The sequence below is a fragment of the Aptenodytes patagonicus genome, chromosome 1 (assembly GCF_965638725.1).
Source record: "Aptenodytes patagonicus chromosome 1, bAptPat1.pri.cur, whole genome shotgun sequence".
NCBI classification, from domain to species: domain Eukaryota; kingdom Metazoa; phylum Chordata; class Aves; order Sphenisciformes; family Spheniscidae; genus Aptenodytes; species Aptenodytes patagonicus.
In genome coordinates this window covers 47,348,968-47,370,458 of record NC_134949.1, presented here as the reverse complement: position 1 = coordinate 47,370,458, position 21,491 = coordinate 47,348,968, and the positions used below count along the sequence as shown (strand labels likewise).

Below are 21,491 nucleotides of genomic sequence, written 5' to 3'. Positions count from 1 at the left end.
CAGACCATAAAAAAGGAAAAGATAAATTCTAGCCAAAATACTCTTTCCCAGTTCCTCAGGCCAAAGTTGAAGTTAATTTTTAGGAGAATAAAATTAGGAAACCACAAATTGGAGTATATGTATGTGTTAAACTTTGAGTTTATTACTAGTGGCAAATAGAACAACTTTACTTTCAATCAGCTATGTAAGAATCTGCTGTAAAATTCCCATTTTCAACTGATCTTAATGGTTTCAAAGTTAAGTTTGTTTATTCCACCGAGGGATTACAGAATGGACCCATTTCCTATTTTTGTTTTCAAGTTTAGCCTCCTGGGTGGGAGCAGAGACAATTTGGGGGTTCCTGTGAGTTTATTTTTGTGAGTACTGGTAGTTCTGCAGTTGCTGTGATGAAATGTGCTTCCCTGATCTTCCCTTCTCCCCCCATCCGCCCTCTGTTCCTAACTAATGGCCAGAGAGAAAAGCAAGAAGGAGCAGGGGGTGCCCAGAGAGTTGTATCCTGTTCTAATCACAGCCATGCAAGTTCTTCTTTATTTCAATTAATTTACTTTGCCTTTATGAACCTGAGAGACTGACTGTTGCTTTCAAAGAGGCTGACATTTCACTCATCTGAAGGAGCTTGGAATGTGACAGGGGAAAGGGAGGAGAAGTAAATCAAAGCAGATAGCAATTCTCCAGATGTAAAGTATTTTTCTTCTCCTCTATTTTTTTTTTCCACCAGAAATGTCAGAAAGTCTGCTGACATTTTAATTCCTTTGTGATAGGCTGGGAGCTGAGAGCCAAATCCTGCTGCCACTGCAGTTGAAAAGATTTTTCCTATTGACTTTAAAGGGAGCAAACCACTCTTACACTCTGGAAAAAAAAAAAAAAACAAATAAGCAAAGTATCAACAAACTGTGACTAAAACTAAATGAAATGTACTCTTATAACATCTTGAGATCAGTTACAGACTGCAACTGGCAAGCCTTGTTGGACTTTTTCCTTTCAATTTGACCATAGCATAACAAAAAACGGTTAGTAAGACGGACTGGATTGGAAGTAAGACTTTGCTGTCGTTGTGTTTTTTTCCTAAATCTGGATTCTGTTGAAAGTGTCGCAGTATTATTCCATGCTCTCTTCTAGTCACCTTAGTTTCAAGATACCCTATCTGCAACCTTAAAGATTTCATTTAAACACTAGTTGACTTACATAATCTGTGCACATCTTTGAAAAATATTAAACACTGTGATCCTGCTTTTAGTGATATGTTTGGCAAACAAATCTCATCCTCTTTAATAGGAATACACTCAGGTCCATAAAATAAAGGAGTACCTTCTATTCTCATTACATTAGTTGTGCATTGATATAACTCCAACAAGCTCAACGTGCATTTAGCAAAACAGCAGAGCTGGCTCAGAGCAGCAGCATAGTGCTGAGAGAGTTAGCTCTACAAATTCCACCTACAACATGAACGATCGTATATTTCCTTCTCTGCATGGTATGCTTAGAGATTTACTTCATGGCTTTAGTATAATAAATTTATTTTCCTTTACAGAGTTGTTCCCTTATGAAGTACTCATTTGTAAAGCATTGATTTGTATACAGGACTGCTAAAAACCAATGGAGTAGACATATTTGCTTAATAATTTTATTCTTTTTTGCAGGTTTTATAATCATATTTCATCAACTGGTACAACAAAACATATTTCTATATAAAAACCAAAACAAAGAGGGCTTGTTGAGCTTGATGTATGGTAAATCTATTTAGTTTATTCTTGTTTTATTGTTAAATATTATATTGCATTTGTTTAAGCAGACACCGTGTATATTGTGATTTCTAGCATTCCACACACAGCAGCTTATTGTTGTGTCCTTTAAATATAGGAAATAAAAATGTTTTCAGTTTGCTATTTAAAAAAAAAAAGGAAATTAAGAAAGAGTACTGCTATATTACATGGCCCAGGAAATATTGGCAGCATGCTCTTTGGCTTTCATCCGTAGAACTGCAATGCTGGAGGACCTCCTTTCAAACTCCGGCTTTGTTTCAAAAGCATGTCCATTGGTTGCCCCAGAAAGTAAAGAGTCAGTGAAAAAATTATTGAGAGGCACGTGGCTGAACTGATTCTGGTGGTTTGAAAAGCCTGTGTAGCCAGAATCTGTCCGGGGTGAATGGGAATAAGGTGTCATACAGGAGGACGTATCTCGTGGTAGCATGCAGGAAGTAACCACAGAACCGCTAGCCGCATTCCCTGCCCACAGATTGTTCTGAATCTGGAACATATAAAATGAATAAGATTAAATTTAGATAGTTCATCTTTTGTTTTCTGCAATGCTTGGTTTGCTTTAGTTAACACATCCATTATTAGTTCTCCTCTAAAACAAGCAACAAGTACTTTACTAGTTCTCTGCAATCATAATAGAAAATACCATGAAGACATTACATGAGTCAAAATACTGGATCATTCACTTAAGAGCAAGGGCTGCTGCATCATATTCCTTGCTCTGTCATCTGTTTGCTCTGTGGCTCTATCCTGACTGTTTACCATTGAACCTCAGGATGCCATCAGCCCAGCCAGTCAGTAAAATTAGTTAAAAAAGCACACAATTGACTTCAAAGAAAATGTGTCAAAAGAGTGTACGATATCATAGCTGTTTTCACCATAAAAGCTTCTCATCAGAAATCTTTCTTAGTATAATGGTAGGAAACAGTGTAAAAGGGTGAACAAAACAAACCAGGATTTCTCAAGTGACAAAGCCCAACAAGTATTTGCAAAATTAAATATTGAGAAGCCTTACATAATTACTTTAAAACAAATTAATCCATAAAATACAGGCATGGTTGATAATACATCCAAGAGACCTTCCTAAAGTTGTTTCGAAGATGGTTTTAAGATAAAAATTCTTTTCATCATGTTTTTATATGAAATTATACTTGAGGGCATTTCTGTTTCAGCTCTCAGCCTTAACTGGCTGCACTGTGCGTCCCTGGAAAACGTTGCATGGCAGACTAGGAGACAAACTTTGTGGTTACCAGCAATGTCTGCTGAAGATCTGGAGTAACCACGTATTCAAGCTTTGATGTGTAATGCCTTCTATACTTGGCAGTCACTTAAAGCTTCATTCTGAGTCTCAGGCCTTCTCCTATCATCTATGTATAGATGCTATTTATGGATAGGTATTTTTCACTTATTTGTTACTAGATGAACAGATGGAAAGCTTTTCAAGGCCTAGCACAAGTCAGCTCCTGTCATTATCTCAGACTGTGCATTCTTTCATTCCTCCTCTATTCGCTTTGCTTTAATCAAACTTCACACTCAGCAGCTGTTCTTCTGTCTTTTTAAACTCTCTACTCTTTATATCTCTCTATCAGTACTATATGGATATAATTTCTTACATACTCTGACTTCCTCGATCATTTCTCACTTGCACTCACCATTATACAATATACAGCTTTATATTTCTTCTCCACTCTTACTTATATCTCTTTTCTGAATGCTGATTTTTTTTTTAAAATGTACAAATATCATGATACAAGACATTTGTAGCCCTCATTCATAGTACAGAACTTCTCAGTCAGTAACTATATCTTTTTCTTTTTGTTTTACTTTGCTAAATTTGTCTTCATCCTAAAAATCTGTTGTCTGTTCAGTACATCGCCTTGATGCACTGGGATTGAGCCCACATGTCTTTGTTCTCTGCTATACATTGGAATAATTGCAATTACTCCTCAGTTAGCACTGCAAAGTGAATTCCCACTTCAAACTTAATTTTGTCTTCACGTTCCAAATCCATAGACAAAGGAATTTTGGCTTTAAGATATGTGGGTTATCTCTCTAGTTGAATGATTTTTTTTCTGCCAAATTAGAGGTCAGGGGAAGTAATGAATTATGACAGTCACACACATACACACACACACAGAATGAAAATATGTTTCTAATGCTGAGGGGTTTTTTTCTCATTGTCTTTGTCTTATTACTTTGCAACAACACATACCCACCAAACCACCAGCAAGCTAAAGAGATAAATTATGGTTCACTGAACTCATCTAGCTGAGATCTGGTGCAGATGGCAAGGATGAGATAGAGTCTTATTTTAAAAGTTAATATTTTCAGCAGTTGTATTAGCAAGGGTCATCAGGAACTGACAAACTAATTTGGGCTCCTTGGCAATTCCAGCAGAAAAAAAGAACCAGTAAATGCTCCGTTTCGTTTTCCTGCAGAAGGCTGGGAAAAAGTCACGGTAGCAACACGACTCCGCGAACTCTTGGTCTGCCCAACTCCTTGTTCACACAGACATGCGTACATGCAGGCATACACACACCTCCACACCCACTCACGTGAATGCAGCTTGCCTTTCCGCACACGCACATACACACAGCTAGTTGGGCACACCTCAGGCATCTGCTCCTGCATATCTTAGGTGGTCTGCTGAGAGGTAATGGAGCGAGTAAGGTGCCTGGGGAAGGATATCAAGGGTTTTTCCTCCTTCTTGTGGGCCTCCTGAGATCTACAGGAGGAAAGAGACTCTAGTGAGAGTTTCAGAACTTTCCAGTTCCCATCCTTCCCTCCTCCCTTCAGCAGTTTTTAGAAGACTCTCAAACATCAGCCCATAGAAGATCCTCTGCAGCTTGACATGATCTTCAGCTGCCTTATTACTCCTTAATTAACTCACCTGAGCCAGTTTTGACTTATAATGAGACAAAATTATTTTTGATCTTCAAAAAACAGGTGGTTTATCTGGGGATTAAAGGACATATCTTATCTGGACCTATCTGAACCATTGTCTTGCTTATGAAAGTTTGTTGCATTCAACCACACAGAACATTCCCAGAGAGAGCAGTACATCTCTTATGGCTCAGGATTCAGGGATTCCTGAGTGTCCTATTGCCTGGAAGGTTTCTCAGATCCTAGTAAAGATTTACGGAATATGACAAGAAGGAAACAAGGGACCCTGAAAGAGCTGGAAAATGTGGTAGTTAAATGTACAGCAACTGGGAAGTCATCCACTAAGACCTGTAAGGCTTATTGCCTTCTCAGACTTAACGAGTTTGGAGCCACACAGCATGTGATTAGAGTACAGAGGAGAGTAGTAGAGAAGATAGTAGCTGAAAGACTATAAGATCCAGAGAGTATCTCCACTTTGGTTGAAAGCCCAAGCTGCACACATTCTGCCTCAATCGTAAACTGGGAAATTCAGAAACCCGGTCATCCATACAAAAATCATTGTCTTTTTTTTTGTTGTTCAGGAAGACTAGAAGCTTTTAATTGTACTTTATTGTATCTCATGGTTACATATACTGCAGCAGCAGTGAGAGATTAAGCAACTGTTAGGGTTTTCTTTCCCTTCCTTCCTACAGAACAAATCACCCATTCCTATTTCCATGCTGTTCCACTTCAGCTTGTTTTGCTGGTACAACTCTTTACTGAATTGAAACAGGGAGCTGATAAAGCTAAAAAAAAATCCAGAAAAAAACCCAAAGATATATTTCAAACACATGCACACAAAACCCCATTCTTTTTCATGGTATTTCCAGGCCAAATGTTTAGTCTCAGAACCTTCACAACAGGATGAATTTGCCCAGGGAGAGACTAGTTCATCTATGAAGCTTCTAATACAGGAGCTAATTCTGAAGGAGCTCATCATCCCCAAAGCTAATTCACACGCGACAAAGTCTCATTTATCTGACTTACTAAGATGTCTTTCTAAGAAATGCTATGCCAAATGCTGCAGTCGCCCTGTCTGCACAGATATAATTATGGGAAGAATTTTCCCAAAAAATCTGTTTAAATAGGAAAATGCACGAGTTTGCCTTTAATACAGTCATGATGGGAAGACTTCAAAAGGTTGAGAGGCTCAGTTTGAAAGTGCCCAATAACCTATGTGGTCTGGAGGTATCACAAAATCACTCTTTCCTTCCATATTTCTAGTAGTTTGCTTTGCAGTAAACTAAGTTTAGTACCACCAATTTTCCTGATGTTTTTACCCTAGACAAATCTCTCAATTTAGCTTCAGTGAGATTGCACAGGTGTAAATGAGAACAGAATTCAGCTGCAAATCCTAAAATATACCAATGTCTTGTTAATATATTTCCATTATGTGAACAAGCTATTCAGTCCTAAAACTTTCAAAGGAGTGCCCTAGGTTTCTTCCTTAGAGGAAGGATTCCAAATTAGGAAACTTAACTTCAGAAATGCCACAAGATGCTAGGAAGACTTTACATCTTCTCTCATGAGACAGTTATGCTTTTCAAAAGAATGTTTCAGTCATATCAATTTTCTGTTCATTTTAGTTGCTTGAGTGACTTCATTTTTGATATTAGATTTTCATTTCTTAGCAAGGATTTACAACATAAATATAGTGAAATTTAGGTGCAGAAGGTATTCCTGTATTAAAAATAAATACAGTAATGTTTTACAATAAGTCAAAATTATCAGACCTTCTTCTGGTATGTTGGAAGGAAAAGGGACATTATGTACATGAATTTAAAGAAAATATTTTTCCTCTTAAACTCTTGTGTGATCCATGAACTATATAAAAGCCAATTCAGAGACTGTGAATGAGGCTATACATACAGCACATCTCTGGTTTCTGTTAACATCACAAACAACTTGAGCTTTGCTCTTGTGGTTACCATGAAATTACCAGAGCCCTTCAATATATTTACCCACTGTATGTTTTATACACACACACACACACCCTTCCCGATAGAAAAAAAAATAGTAGGATTTCATAGCTGTGACAAGAACATAACTGGAGAGTTATGGTTGTTAACATGGTTATGATATCATTTCCTAAGCATATGACCTTCTGCTTGACACTGCAGAGGAAAATTAGCTGAGGTAATTGGTCATCCCACTTGGTGTCATTGCTTTTTTTCTGTTAAAATTTTAAGCTCTTGGAGCTTCAACCTTCCTACACAGCACCTGGAGAAATCATATAAAGTCAAATCTCCAAATTTTCTGAGAGTTGTACTATCACTTACCCAGTTTTGGTTCTCCCATCACCAAATGTCTTGTCTCATGCTATTTGACTCACCTGCCTATCCAGACTGGAGTCTGTTTCGAACAGACACACATATAAGCACACACAGCTTCTATTTGAGTGGACGTGTTTTAGTGCTTCACATGGGAAACAAAATGTTAATCTCTTTTAAGATCTCTAGATATGAAGTAATAAGTTAGTGTTGTTGTTATATTACATTATATATGTTATGTTATGTGTTATTATAATTACTCTAGTAAGTAATTAGAAACTACACATTGACTCTGTTTTCGGGATGTTCCTGGGCATTGCAAGGGAGACAACAGTGGCACTAACTGAACAGTTAAGGATTTACCTAATTATAGAAAACATGTGAATGTCAAAGAGACTGATTTGCTAAATTTTTGTCACTCCTCTCTGTGTGAAACAACAATCCTTGCACTGCTAGTAAACATGAAACCGGTGCTTGCACAAGGAGCTGCTTTGGGCAGATTAAATGCAATTGCTGTTAAACTGCTCAAAACTGCTAGTTTACAACTCATGATCTATAGGCTGTTCGTAATCCATCAGCACAATTAATTTGGTCTGTCGCTTGCCACAGTATTTTTTTTCTGTGGGCCTCCTAAGAACATCCGTACTATGGGCAGAAATTTGCCTGTACTTCCCGCGTTTGCAGATTCATAGATTCTCAGAATAATTTACACTGAAAAGGACCTCTGGGATTATTATTCCAAACCCTTGCTCACAGCTAACTTTGAACTTAGATCAGGTTACTCAAGCCCTATCCAGTCAAGTTTTGAGTAGCTCCAGCTACAGAGATTCAATAACTTCTATGAGCAACTTGTTCCAAGGCTTTACGACTCTCATTGTATTTTTTCCTTTATATCTAGACAGAATACTTCTTGGTGTAATTTGTGATCATTTTATAGGAGCCATTGGACCTAATGAACATGTGAAGCTCATCTGTACTGTATTGGGTTCAGGTACGTATGAGAGAGCTGCAGCACACCATTTTCAGATATGTCCATAAAATGCAAGTTGGCCTTTGTTAGCGAGAGGCTTAATGCTACAGCTCTAAAATATGTGATAGACCCATTCAGTCCACATTTAGGCCTTACATACAGTGAACAAAATAAAAATCTGTTCATTTGATTCCATGCTTAACAAGTTTGCTAAGGTGCAAAAAAATGCAGGATTCGAAAAGTCATCAAGCTTTCATTCTTGTACAAGACGTTTTGTAGATAAACTGTAACTTCTCCCTGCTGCAATCTCAGGGCCAGTTATGATAAGAATTAATTATATTTCATGTCTATGATACAGTTAAAGACAAAATTTCATACTTTGAAAAATACTATTAAAAAGAATTTTCTATGTCAGAAAAAATGGATTTGCCTTATAATTAAGCCCCAGCTAAAGTCACTCACAGACTTAAAGAAATACGTTTCACAAAAAAAATAGTAAAGCAACAAACGGAATGTTGAGACTGTGAGGAGGACCCCATACAGTGATGGTTTAGAACCAAGAAAAAATAAAAGCACAGCGCGCAAACTACTTTGTGTGGAACAGACACCACCCAAAAAGATTAGAAGTGTTACTCTTGTTGGAAGATCAGCCACAGCAGTGCAACAGTCAGCACATATGCAGCAAGCTACATATCATCCAGGTGGCGGCCCAGCCTGAGCTCTATGCTGTCACAGCTAGACAGCATGAGTATATGATAAAACTTCTTTGAAGCTAGCTCAGATATGTCTACCACATCTACTCCTACTTAATCAGTGTACCCATAGCCTTAATGAACTATTGCGATTAACTGTCATTTATATGTCTACTACAGTTAAAAGAATTTTTAAGTCATATAACATGTGGTATCTAATATATGCCATATGAAAGATTTAATTGGAGCATGTAACTTTGATTATTGCTAATGAGAATTACCCATATGTACTAAGGCTAGAGCAGAACTGTAATGGTGATCCAAGGACTTAGTACATAACACATGTATACTGATACCACTTCTACACTCTTTGATTGCCAAAACAAATCATGTGATGCTGTGCTGTTCAACATATTTAATTTGATTTATCAGTCTGGTGGATGGAATGTAAACTTCAGCCTCATCCTTCTTCTATTTTTGAGATTTCAACATTCTCCCTTCTTTCTACACCTTCTGTATCACTCCAGTTCCCATACCTTTGAAATGCTTTTGTCTCCTTGGGATTCCCACCCGCGCTAGGCTGGGTTTTTCCACCAAAAAAAAAAGTTAAATTCAGTCCTATCCAACTTTTGCCTGCATTTTCAAGTAAATAAGAGAAGCAAACAATACATTTCACATGTGATAGTAAGAGGGAAAGTATAATGGTGTGACAGGATAAACCCTTTCAAAAGAACTTAGAAGAACAATGACAACAAATGAACAAGACTCAAAGAACAAGCAGGAAGAAAAGATGCAAAGTATGGAAAGAGACTAGGTGGGGGAAAAATGTTCCCCCTTATATCTGTTTTTCAAGGATACAATTTAATGTTTATTTACATACTGATGCACTTATATTTATAAAGATGACATCTTCATAAATTTAACTCATACAGGGAAAGCTAGAGGTCTATGTGATAATAGTGTAGGCTTTTGATCGAATGTCACTCTCGTGTGTAAATAAGGAGGGCGTAAAAATGAAAGTTTGCCTCAGGTTTTTTGCTCCCTTGTTACTTCTCATACTTAAACATTAAATCTGACAAGTTCAAGTACCCTTTGTCACATTAGCCTTCTCACTAGGCATAGGACAGCAAAAGTAGTCAAGTAAAGACCAATACGGTAAGAGAAGAGCAAGGTTGCAAAAAGCAAGTTTTTTATTGTTCCTTTCCCAACACATAATATATAGATCCGTCTAAGATAACTATAGATGTCTGCAGCTGAACCAGGCATCAGAGAGAAAAATACACTTCAGAGATATCTTACCTATTTTATGCCTTATACTTTAGGAAAAGAAAACTTAATTGACCAGATTTTCACCAGCTTTAAAGGGAACCCATCTCTGGCACAAAAATCCCTTTGATTAAGTTTCCTAAACACAAGTGTCTAGTATCTCTCTGACCACCAGCTGCCTCCTCTGAAGGGTGCATGCTTCTTGTAAGTCCTGTTCATCAGCACTGTAACAGTGTCTCAGATATCCCAAGACATCTTAAATAGCAGTGTATTTAGGTGATTGAATCAAGTACTTCTTATTCACTAACATTTACTCAGGTGAGCTGAAGTAAAGGTCTCCATGAAGTGAATCTGCACTCATTTCCTCAGTCATGTTAGGATGCTTCCTCTTAGCTTTCATATCATCAGCAGAATATTGCTGGCTAATAAGGCTCAAAGTGTCTGGGATAAGAGTTTTAACCAGTGAATTGTTTTCTGAGTGCACTTAAGATGACTTAGACCACAACGTGTTGCATCTGCAAGAGAAACTTGAAGCTTAAATACTGACACTAATGAAACTGAAACCTTTTACTAAAATGAATTAAAAGTACTGTATATAACATTTTCCTAGAAAAAATACAATTTTCAACATAATGTTGTCAAAAGTTAAATATTTCATCTGAGTGAAAATTTAACTCTGTGGTGTTTTTAATGTTGAAGCCTGGAAAAAAACATGTGAATAACAGATGATTATCCTGGAATATTGTACTAACTGTCCTCCTCTGCAACACTGCCAGTATAATTAATGGAAGATCTATGTGCACAGAATTTGGACAGTTTAAGAGATACTTAACTTCTTTGCAGCCAGCTGAGCAACTATTTTGCACAATAAGTAACACCTAACGTCAACATACTGTAAAAATAATTAAGGTTAGAGTGAATTAGCAAAGCAAAGAATTATGGTCTAGGAAAAAAACCTAAATGGTTTATCACTATTTTGAAGATAAAGATGTGTAATTTAATAGCAAAATTAGACTGGAATATAGAAATGGCAGTTAGACCAGACCACCTCCAGAGGTGCCTTCCAACCTCAACCATCCTCTGATTCAAAGCCAACCGTCTATCTGAAATAAGTTGAAAAGATCATTTCCTCACAGGAAAACCTTTCAAGTTTAGATTGTCACATAAGGCATAGCAGCATCATGGTCTTAATTTCTACTTGATGAACGTAATTGGTGAAGAGACTAAGCAGGGGTCTCCACACCCTCTGTTGACTGCGAAAAAGACTGATGTTTCTGCTGGAATGCAATGCTGGATGTCTGTTTTGAGAACATATCCGTGGTGGGGCTCAAAACAGAAATCTTCAAACTGCAAATTCATATAATTCACACCAGAAATTCACATTTGTTCCTGTTCCTTCTGCCACACAGCAGTAAATATCTCAGCTTGATTTTATCCTTTTTCAACGTCATCCTATATTTTTTGCCAGCAAGAGAGAGTCTGTTTCCCCCCATGTTAATAAAGGCTTCATAAACAAGCTCTAGTGATCTGTGTTCCACAATCCCCAAGAAAAACTAGTTACTCAAAAGTATGGCAAAGCCTGTCTAATATTTAGTGGTGTCAATGTCACAATAAGAGAGCTTGTACATGGAAAAAAAGAAAGAAAAAAAAAAAAGAAAAAAAAAGAAAAAAAAAGGACGTGTCATTTCCTTTCTTGCATTAACTGTACTGAAATAATGGAATTGTTCTGGGAAATCAATCTATAACACTAAAACCAAACATGCAGATCACAATTTTAAATCTCTTTCTGCTTGAACTGTAGGATAGATTAAGGAGTTTGTAGCAAGTCATGTACTGTATGTTTATTTTCCATAAGTGAGGCACTTATAAATGGACATCTAATTGAAAAGATTTGAATGTAGTGATGTTAGTGGTCCTTGTGTTTTCAATACGGATTTTCGTTGTCTCAAGCATTCTCACTGGAAATGTTATGTATATGATACACACATGGTTTTACTGAAGGTGAGGATTTAAGAATGTGAAACTATGAAGAATTACCACCAGGTTAGCAAGAACGTGACCTTGCATTGACTGTTCTGTGATAATTGCCTGGATACCTGTTCATACTCCAGTATACAGCAAAGTAGGCACCTTCTTCACTGAGGAGTAGGATACCTTGTTTTTATCATGTAGCCAAACTATGCATGCAAGCACTCAGCTGAAATAGCCAACGTAAAGTGGACTCACACCTTCATTTAGCTTCTTGTTCCTGTTCATGAAGTACAGTACAGTACAACACAACTTTCTCGGGCAGGTGACCAGACTCAACTACATAGAATCATAGAATCATAGAATCATTGAGGTTGGAAAAGACCTCTAAGATCATCGAGTCCAACCGTCAACCCAACACCACCATGCCCACTAAACCATGTCCCTAAGCGCCTCATCTACACGTCTTTTAAATACCTCCAGGGATGGGGACTCCACCACTTCCCTGGGCAGCTTGTTCCAATGTTTCACCACTCTTTCAGTAAAGAAATTTTTCCTTACATCCAATCTAAACCTCCCCTGCCGCAACTTGAGGCCATTTCCTCTCGTCCTATCGCTTGTTACTTCGGAGAAAAGACCAACACCCACCTCGCTACAACCTCCTTTCAGGTAGTTGTAGAGAGCGATGAGGTCTCCCCTCAGCCTCCTTTTCTCCAGGCTGAACAGTCCCAGTTCCCTCAGCCGCTCCTCATAAGACTTGTTCTCCCTGTTTGAGCCTGTCTTGTTTACCTGCAGGGTGTTAGTCTGTGGTTGTAGGTGAGTACTATACATATATATGTTTATGAATGAGTATACATTTTATATTTCTACATATTTTAGAGATGCTTTATTTAAGATTATGGTACCAACATTTCCATTTCAATCTCCTGTTTTTAAGAACTTATAAATTAATGATAGAAAGTTTTGCCAGGCTGAAACTTAGTTGTGTCATCAGCCTAGGAAAGATGCTTTTTAACAAATTCATGAATAGAAATACAGTTAATTCACTCATCTATTTCACAATCTGAAAGTACAGAACAGATATTTCATCAGGTTTAGATTTTTATGGATGATATTCTCATGTAATTCAAAAGTGTTTCTTTTTTAAATACATTAATTTTAGGGCAACCATTTTAAGTGCTTACCAATGGCTTGCATTATTCCATTATCTATGCTGATGAAACTTCTGTCAGTTGGGAAAATTTGCCTAGGAGTGCTTAAGGTCTTTTTGCACACCTCCACCTAGGTAGGTCTGAAACAAGTATTGTGTCCTCCTACTTAAACAGAGAGTGTATCATGCAGTGGTTTCTGATGTAATTTGGGCTAATGCACTATTACATTATAAAGTAAAAACAGGCAGACTGATAGGTACCACCAGATCTGAAATGGTTGTGCCCATGTTCTGAGCTGCTGGAACATGAACCAGCTCTGGCCCAGGCACAAAACCTAGTAACGTGCAACTTCCTCAGAGGTAAAGTGCTTTAAGCTGGATAGATGACACATGGGCCCAAGACCTCTGGTTCAAAGCTAATCACATTCAGCCAATGTAGAGCATGACGAAAGCAAGCCCATATGGAATATGAGTACATTCCTAAGTCTGGCAGAGACGCTGCTACCTAATGAACCAGAAGAGCACCAGGACACCAGCAGTGGGACGACTTTACCACAGGGACCCATACAAGATTTTTGCTTTGTATGGTGCTTTTTTTTTTTTTAAATTATGTGGTAAAAGCAATGGGAAGCTAGAGACATGAGAAACAATGGCTTCAGAATAAAATATTCAATGTACTAAAACAAGCAAGCAGAAAAACAATAGCAGAGAGTGAGGCAAGGCAGTAAACCAAAGGACTGGAGAACAGAAACAGAAGATTCTGATCTTACTACACAGTAATACCTTACTATATACTAACAGAGAACTGAAAAAAGCAAAAAAAAATTAAACAAACTACTACTGTGTGATAGAGCTCCTGCCTCCCTCTCCCAGCCATATACATTCAATTCTGATTGTACGTGGCCATAATATGGTTTCATGCTAGTAGAAGACTTGTTGTATTCAATGGTCTATTGAGGTCCGTAAAGAAATTGTGCCTGTTTAATACGTCAGAAGGAAGTCGCCTAGAGATCACATAGTTTATGCCTCGTCTTACCAGAGCATACAAGACCAGAGTTGTTAAGACAGTTGTGCCTGTGAACATAAATATCCCAGAAGTGAAATTCTGACGTTATTATATAAAATTACATCATTCCTGTCAGTCTTAATGGGTCTAGATGTCATCCAGAATTTGTGTATGGACCGAGAAGTGATTCAAAGCCCCACATAATTTTATGGGCAGAAACGACTTCACTGCACAACCATATTGCCAGCTATTCTCAGTACATAACTCATGCAAAACTCCGCAGCTCCTAAGATTGTTCTTTAAAAAATACTAGTATTTTAAGAATTAATTATTCATATTGGATGTCAGAACTGTTGTTCACAATGGCAGGTCCTGTCGATGTGTCTAAAGAACACAGAAAGCTAAACACAAGAGAGTCTTTGTGCATCTTCTGTGCAAGTGTGTGCCTAAGAATGGAAGAGAAGGTAAATGTAGAACCAAAGGACTACTTGGTCTTTACCATACCTGAGGGTAGCTGTCAGTCCTTGGAAGAACAGATATATCATAGGTGGCAGCAAAATGGCTCTTAGCTTGCTGGATCTGACCATAGCGTTCTCTTTTCCTCCATTTTGCTCTTCGATTCTGGAACCAAACCTATAGTAAATGAGGAAACAGTCATCAAGGTAAACTCAATTACATACTGTGCAAAGACTCTTAGGAAAAAGCTTGGACAGTAGCTTTGAGAAATCGTTTATCTAAGAAAGGCAAGTTCTCCACCTGAGGATGAATTTCTTGCCATTTCAATATTCTCAGTGTCAGACCTGCTTACGTTATTTCTGGTTGTTTTAAAAGTATATGTTATTTCCTTTCTAATGCCTAAAAAAAAAAAAAAAAAAAAAAACCAACAGCAGAGGAAAGATCAGTCTGTCAGGCAGTGCTAATTTTGACAGAGTTCAGTTCTGTAGAGGAAAATCACCAAGTAGCAGCAAGTCAAATTGCAAAGAATCTCTCTTAATTTCACATGCCCACTGACTTGATATGACTACCTATGATCTGTCTCCTAGAGGTATACATAATCTTTATCAAGTGCAGTAGTGAAAAAGGCAGGAAAAGCTGGTACCAGGACAGTCTGTGCTGCAGAAAAAGTTTCTATAAGGAAGGCTAAGAGGGCAGGCAGATAATAAAAAATCATGAGATCACAGACAGTTTTAAAACTATTGTGACATTTTTTCACATTTGCGTTAGGAAATATGTATGTTTCTGACAATGGAAAACTAAAGAATGGCACTTTACATTTGGACTATGAAATAATTTAGACCTGAAACAATGCCTTCTTGTCAACTAAAAGCTATTTTCTTTATGCTTAAATAACCTTTGGACTGTTCTGTAATATTTTGAGTGCCGGGTGTTATCTCAAAACCTATTACATGCACATTTCTTGCTGTGACTGATATCTGTCATTGCCCTGAAGTCTTAAAATTTTTTTTTTCCTTCATACAGTTTAGTTTGGACTGGCTAAGACTTATCCTGATGAATTAAAGGGATTGCTAGGAAAAGAAACTGTTCCTTTATAAAAGTAATATTATCCAACTAAGTCTTTATTGTTCGGCTATGAACAAACTCTTTCCGACTCTTTTTCAAGAAGTCACACTACTAACAAAACCATTTTTTTTTTTATGAAAACAATGCCATTGGTTAGTCTTCCTGCTAAATGGATTGTGAATCTATTTGGATAGATACATACATGAATAGATTTTTTTTTATATAGACACTGCCTGTGAATCCCATTTTGAGGGATATTTTCTGATCCCTGATGGTGGGATATTTAAAATAACACTGTTTGTTTTATAATTCAGGTTTTGCCTTGATCTTTGAAGAACTCAACTGTCCTTTGATGCTGCTTAAGCAATGAGGGCATAATTTCACTCATTTTAGTTCCCAAGAACTTGCTGCAAATTTAGTATGTGCAATCTTTTAAAATGTACTCGGCAATCAAAGCAAGGCCCATGCTTGTAAGTGCTGACTATATATTGTTAGGGACCTTGTTGGTAAATTTGTATTATTTATGACGCCTGAGGCTCAGCAAAAAGAAAAGAAAAGGAAAAAAAATTCTCCTGTCTCCACAGGAGGCATCAAGAACACGCTAAGGGAATTTAGTAATGAGGCTCTTTCATTGAAAAAAGACCTTGACAATCTCCTTAAAATGGGTGCCAATTACTTCACTGACATGCAGCAGGAAAGAGAACAACTTAGATAAATTAGGTTCAGGTTGGCGCTCTCTGCATGTATGCAGGACAAATATTAAATTGGATCTTGATGAAATGGCGGTGAAGGGAAATGTGGGTAAGGTATCCAGCTGATCACTCTGCTAAACTAAATCAAACAATTTGCTTGAATTTATAGTAACTAAATGAGAAAAAAAGCACACATTTTTTTCCTTTGACAATCCCCCAAAATGTTTCTGTTTACATCACTTTACTAGAAACTGACTCTTGGCAGAGATAAAGTAACCATTTGCCTCCACAAAGCAATGTAAAAATCTGCTGCTTGTTATCCTTGCATTGCCAGATGCTTGCCTCTAATGATGTAAGGCCTTTTAAATTGCTTAATGTTGTGATGGAATACTGTTGCTACTCTGGATAAAAATGATCACCATTTCCTTTCATATTTAGTGTATGAGAAATGCAAAGATCAGTTATCTTTTAAGAAAGGGGAGAATATGTTTAAATAAAATAGAAATAGATATTCTGTGAAAGTCTGGTGAAGACGTATGTTTTCATATTTACTCTCTTATTTTTAATACTGTTACCAGACGAAGCTTCTAAAACTTAGAAAAAAATGTGATAAAAAGCCAGTTGACACTTTTTAGCCCAATTCTCCCCTCCCTGTTTTGAATATTAATTTATTCTTGGAGTAGTTCTCATTGTTCCAGAATTATGCAATTGTAAGAACAATGTTTTAACATTATACAAGCTTTTTTTTTAAGTCAAGACTAAATCCTAATGAATGGAAGTCATACTCGGAAAACTGTATCAAATTCAAAGGGAGAGGAATTGCACAGAGCCTGAAGAGTTAAAAGCCACTGAACTAAATTCCATCGGCATCACTGATATTGTATCGATGTAACTGACACACAATTTTGGACACGATTTTCCCGTGACAACAGTGAATATGCTGTCTGGTTGAATAGACATGAAAAGATCACTTCTTTATAAAATTAATTAGCTGAGTTCGTTTCTGAAAGTGATCCGGGTTTAATTTCAGATGTATGCATGTGCACTGACGTCTATTTCTTTATACGCATGTGTCAGTATGTGTTTAATTACAAGTTGTGAAGTTGTTATCATACTCAAGTCACTAAATTAAAAAAAATTAATACCAGTCTGTAAGAATCGACAGGACTGCTATTCCCTAAATTGAAATGATGAGTATTACCAGAATGGGGAAGATCTCTCTAAAAATAGGATAAACTCACAAAATGCAGCTCGCACCCTTTTCTAAGGGAAGATGTCTGAACGGGGGAAGGGCTGCATTTCCTGGATATTTAGCTTCTTTTCTCACCATTACACATCCAAAGCCATAAATACTGCTGAGATTTCTGTACGAGCATATACTGAATGAATCAACTTTGTACCCAGTTAAGATAGTCAAATACTGCACTAAGTGGTCAACAGTATGTTTCATTCCAAAAATTAGAATAACATCCATCGGTTATGCAAGTTTAAAAACCAGCAAATGTACTTCCCAATTTTGTGATTTTTAAGCTCATTTCATACAACAGAGATGAACGGATTACGTCCTTGCTCTGCACAGGCACAAACACACACATACATATATATTTATACACATCTATGTATGTGCAGTTTCACTGCATACTCTTTGGATCTAAACAAGGAATTCAATTACTTTTTAGATTGCATTTTTCATGCCGTAACATACACAGAATCCTCTGCGGCCGAGTTCTGCATCGTCATCAGTCTGAACTACGTGCAACATATCTCGTTAATGGGATCTTTACATGTAACACTTTATGTGTTCACTGCCTGGAATTCTGACAGTAAAACAGGACTACCAGAGATCAAGACTGCTTTACTGTTGATGTTGTTTTCTCATCCTTTAAACAAGTTTCTAGAACAGAAACACAAGCTATTTAAAAAAATAACAAGTTATTTTAGTACTGCAGCATAACAGCTCGTATCCATAAAGAAATAAAGCAAAACGAGCTATTTACTTTAGCTTTATGGGCTTTTGTACAATCCCCAAGAGCGTCATTTACCAGTTCCTACAATGCACAACTTGTCATGGAAATGCTGAAGTTTGGTTCCTACCTGGACTCTGGCCTCAGTGAGCTCTGTTCTCAGAGCTAGCTGTTCTCTTACATAGACATCAGGGTAGTGAGTTTTCTGGAATACTTTCTCCAGTTCCTCCAGCTGCAAACTGGTGAAAGTTGTTCTGTGTCTCCTCTTCTTACTGCTGGAGACATTGCTGTCACACTTATCACCAAGTTCATCCAGCTCCCCCTTCTCCTGCATCCCCTTCACCGGAGACATCCTGAGGTTGTTGCAATTGTCCATGGGCCTGCTCAGCTCCGTGTGAAGAGGCTGTCCTTCCACTTTAGTAATCCCATAGTTCACTGTATGAAAGGTGGGGGAGGGAAACAACTGGTTAAAGGGGGGGCTTTAGATTCAAGGGTTCATACAAAACAGTTTCACAAGGAACCAGATTCTATGTGGCTGCGTATTTCTACACGAGACCGTGGAAGAGGGATCTGTAATATTAACCACAAACAGAGTGAAAGTACTAAATCACATTGAATTTTAACTGAGAATTGTATCTGAAGATGTAATCTAAAATCTTTCAGTGTAAGGAGACTGCATGAGAATACTTGAATATTTTTACTCTGCCACTAAAGTAGTTAATAATCCATGAAATCAGCTTCAACTGGAGTTGCACAGATAAGGAATCTTAGCCCAAAACAGATTTTCGTATAAGATAAGTGGCATAAAGCTATTGACAAATGTGCCTTTAAACTTGGAAGCAGATTTAACAAACTCTATTTCTACACAAATACAAAATAACTGTAAACTAAGTAATTGTAAACTGACAAATCAAGAAGCGAAAGAAACCAAAAATTAACGTCACTTTACAAACTCAAAAGATTCCATATACCTTCTCTTGGATTTGTAAAGTGGAATTGTTTCCAATTAAGTTTGTTATGGTTACAAAATACAGAGAGTTTCTGCAAAATGTTAACTTATTAAAAGAGATCGTTTCATATACTTTGTATAAGGATTGCAGGAACTATTTGTCTTGAGGTAAAATCTGAGTGGTAGAGATAAGAAATATTCCCCTGTAGCTTCTTAATAAGAAATGAAAACATTTCCCATTTTTTCTATTTTTACACATCTCACATCACTGAAAAAGTCATGCGACATGTCACAAGATTCAAAAGGGCATTTTTTTTTCTCTCAGAAACGGGCGAAAAAAATTTAAAACTCTACTGAAATTAAAATCTACGAAGATGGCATGTAACATACGATAAAAAGCTTGCTTTGGGATTTTATCTTATTCTCAGTGGTTTCTTTTCTTTCAGTCCGAGCTGATTTTAACCAAACACGATTTTTAGATACTTACCATCAATACATACATAGATAGGAAATGCCCCAAAGCCCCCAAGGCACACATTAAATGAGCTAATTAAGAAAAACGTCAATGTATAAATCAATTTTCTGTAGTTTTTTTAAGTTGCACTTGCAGAAATCTGTCATTATTTCTTACAAACTGTTTCACGCAAAAAAGATGTTCTCAAAAAAATACTTCGGTGCCTATATGAAGTCAAAAAATGTAAGATATTGTTAGTCTCATTATTGCAGCTGATCTCCTTAACCATATTTTTCGATTCTGCTAGGAAAAAGATGTTTTAAATTATTTTTTTCTATACATGATTTCTATACATGATTTCTATACATGATTTACATCATGTAAATAATGGGGAATCTTTTAAATGCTTATAAAATAAAATATTCCACGTTCTCCTTGCCGATCAGCTAGAAAAAAATACTATTTAACGCTGTTGTTTGAATGACCTGAGTCTTTTTCGCTCAGTATGAAGAATCACTATTACGCATTATTCGGTAACACGGGGGGGGGGGGGGGGGGGGGGAGAAAAAAAAACCCAAAACAACCCCCCCAAAAAACACTATCCTCGCAGAGCGTTATTTGAAAGAACCAGCCATGACCAAGTGACCTTCCGTTCCCACCCCGTGACGGTACCTCGCCGGCCGAGAGCCGTACGTGCCCGGTGTGCCGCGGCCACCGACACCCGGGGCTGCGTTTTCCGAGGAGCTCGCTGGGTGGAAACGCCGCTGCCCGCAGCGGGCGCGGGGGCCGCCGCACGCCGGCCCCGAGCCTGGGCGCCACGGGGAGCGGAAGGGGGAGGCGGGCGGCGGGCGGCGAGGGGGCCGGGGCGGCGGCCGAGCCCTCCCGCACCCGCCGGGCCCCGCCGGCGCCGCCGCTCCGGCACCGCGGGGTGGCCGCGGCCCTTTCCCCGTCCGTTTTCTCCCCCGCCGGCCTATGGGTCCCCGGGGCGGGCGGCCCCGGGGCCGGGCGGGCTGTGCCCGAGTGCTGAGCCTTCCGCGCCCCGCCGCTCCCGTGGCGGCGGCGGGGACAAGCCGAGGGAGCCGGCCCGGGGCCGGCAGGGAAGGCAGCAGCCGGAGGGGCAGCACTAAAGGGAAAAGAGTGCTTCGAAATAGGCGATCGCCTTTTCCCGGCATCATCATCATTATTATTGTTGTTGTTGTTGTTGTTTACTACTACCTGACAGCCCCTCGCATGCCAGCACCCAAAGGCTGCGCAGCTGCCTTTGGTCTCCCCGGGCAAGAGAAGCCCTGGCCTTCCCTGTACATCTCCAGGAAGGGCAAAGCGCAGGAGCGAGAATAACCCTGGGATGGCGACTCACCGGTGCTGTCCTGGCAGGGTGATGTCCTCTCCAGCCTCACATGATGCTCAGCCCTTTGCAGAGGATTGAAGGCCTGCACGCATTTGCTGCCTGACGTTTTGCTATAAAAGGACTCATTGTCCAAAGTTTCCATAACGTGCTCCAAAGTGCCTCCTGCTCCCATGTAAAAGTCACTGTTCTTGCTCGGCTGGCTCTTCAGGGCAAACTTCTCGCTCAGAAAATCCATAATCATCTAAGGCTGCTTGAGAGCCTCTTCCCTAGACAGAGGCTGGACTGTGAGCAGGGGAGGGAGGGAGAGTGGGTGAGTGGATGGGAGGGAAGGAAGGAGGGAGGGAAAGACGTTCAGAGCTCAGGGAGCTGTTTTGCCTCTGAGCCTTTGATTTGTCTTGTCTTGAAAGGGGGAACCCGAAGTTGCTTTTATATCTTGAAGCTCAGCAGGGCTCCTTATGCAACCTCCCATTTCTAATGAATATGAAAATAGGCAAGCAGTGTAACTCCACCCCAGGTCCCCCAAGACCTAATCCCAACACAGGAGGGAGTTCCAGGCCCATTT

General features: G+C 38.7%; 1 protein-coding gene across 1 annotated transcript; it reads right to left on the bottom strand.

The window, feature by feature from the left end:
• Positions 1 to 1,926: 1,926 nt before the first annotated feature.
• Positions 1,927 to 21,220, bottom strand: ALX1 (ALX homeobox 1). Its single transcript, XM_076328668.1, has 4 exons — positions 20,939 to 21,220; positions 18,309 to 18,613; positions 14,506 to 14,634; positions 1,927 to 2,247 (listed from the first exon to the last, which is right to left on the bottom strand). The coding sequence occupies exons 1-4, from the start codon at positions 21,168 to 21,170 to the stop codon at positions 1,927 to 1,929; spliced, it is 987 nt and encodes a 328-aa protein (XP_076184783.1). The 5' UTR covers positions 21,171 to 21,220.
• Between the last annotated feature and the right edge of the window lie 271 nt (positions 21,221 to 21,491).

What these genes read in the sequence shown, in the direction of transcription:
- ALX1 (XM_076328668.1), bottom strand. Translation starts at nt 21,170, where the DNA reads ATGATTATGGATTTTCTGAGCGAGAAGTTTGCCCTGAAGAGCCAGCCG. An exon ending in TCACTGAGGCCAGAGTCCAG is followed by an intron (nt 14,635 to 18,308) that starts GTAGGAACCAAA and finishes CATTTACTATAG; the next exon opens with GTTTGGTTCCAGAATCGAAG. An exon ending in GGACTGACAGCTACCCTCAG is followed by an intron (nt 2,248 to 14,505) that starts GTATGGTAAAGA and finishes TATATGTTCCAG; the next exon opens with ATTCAGAACAATCTGTGGGC.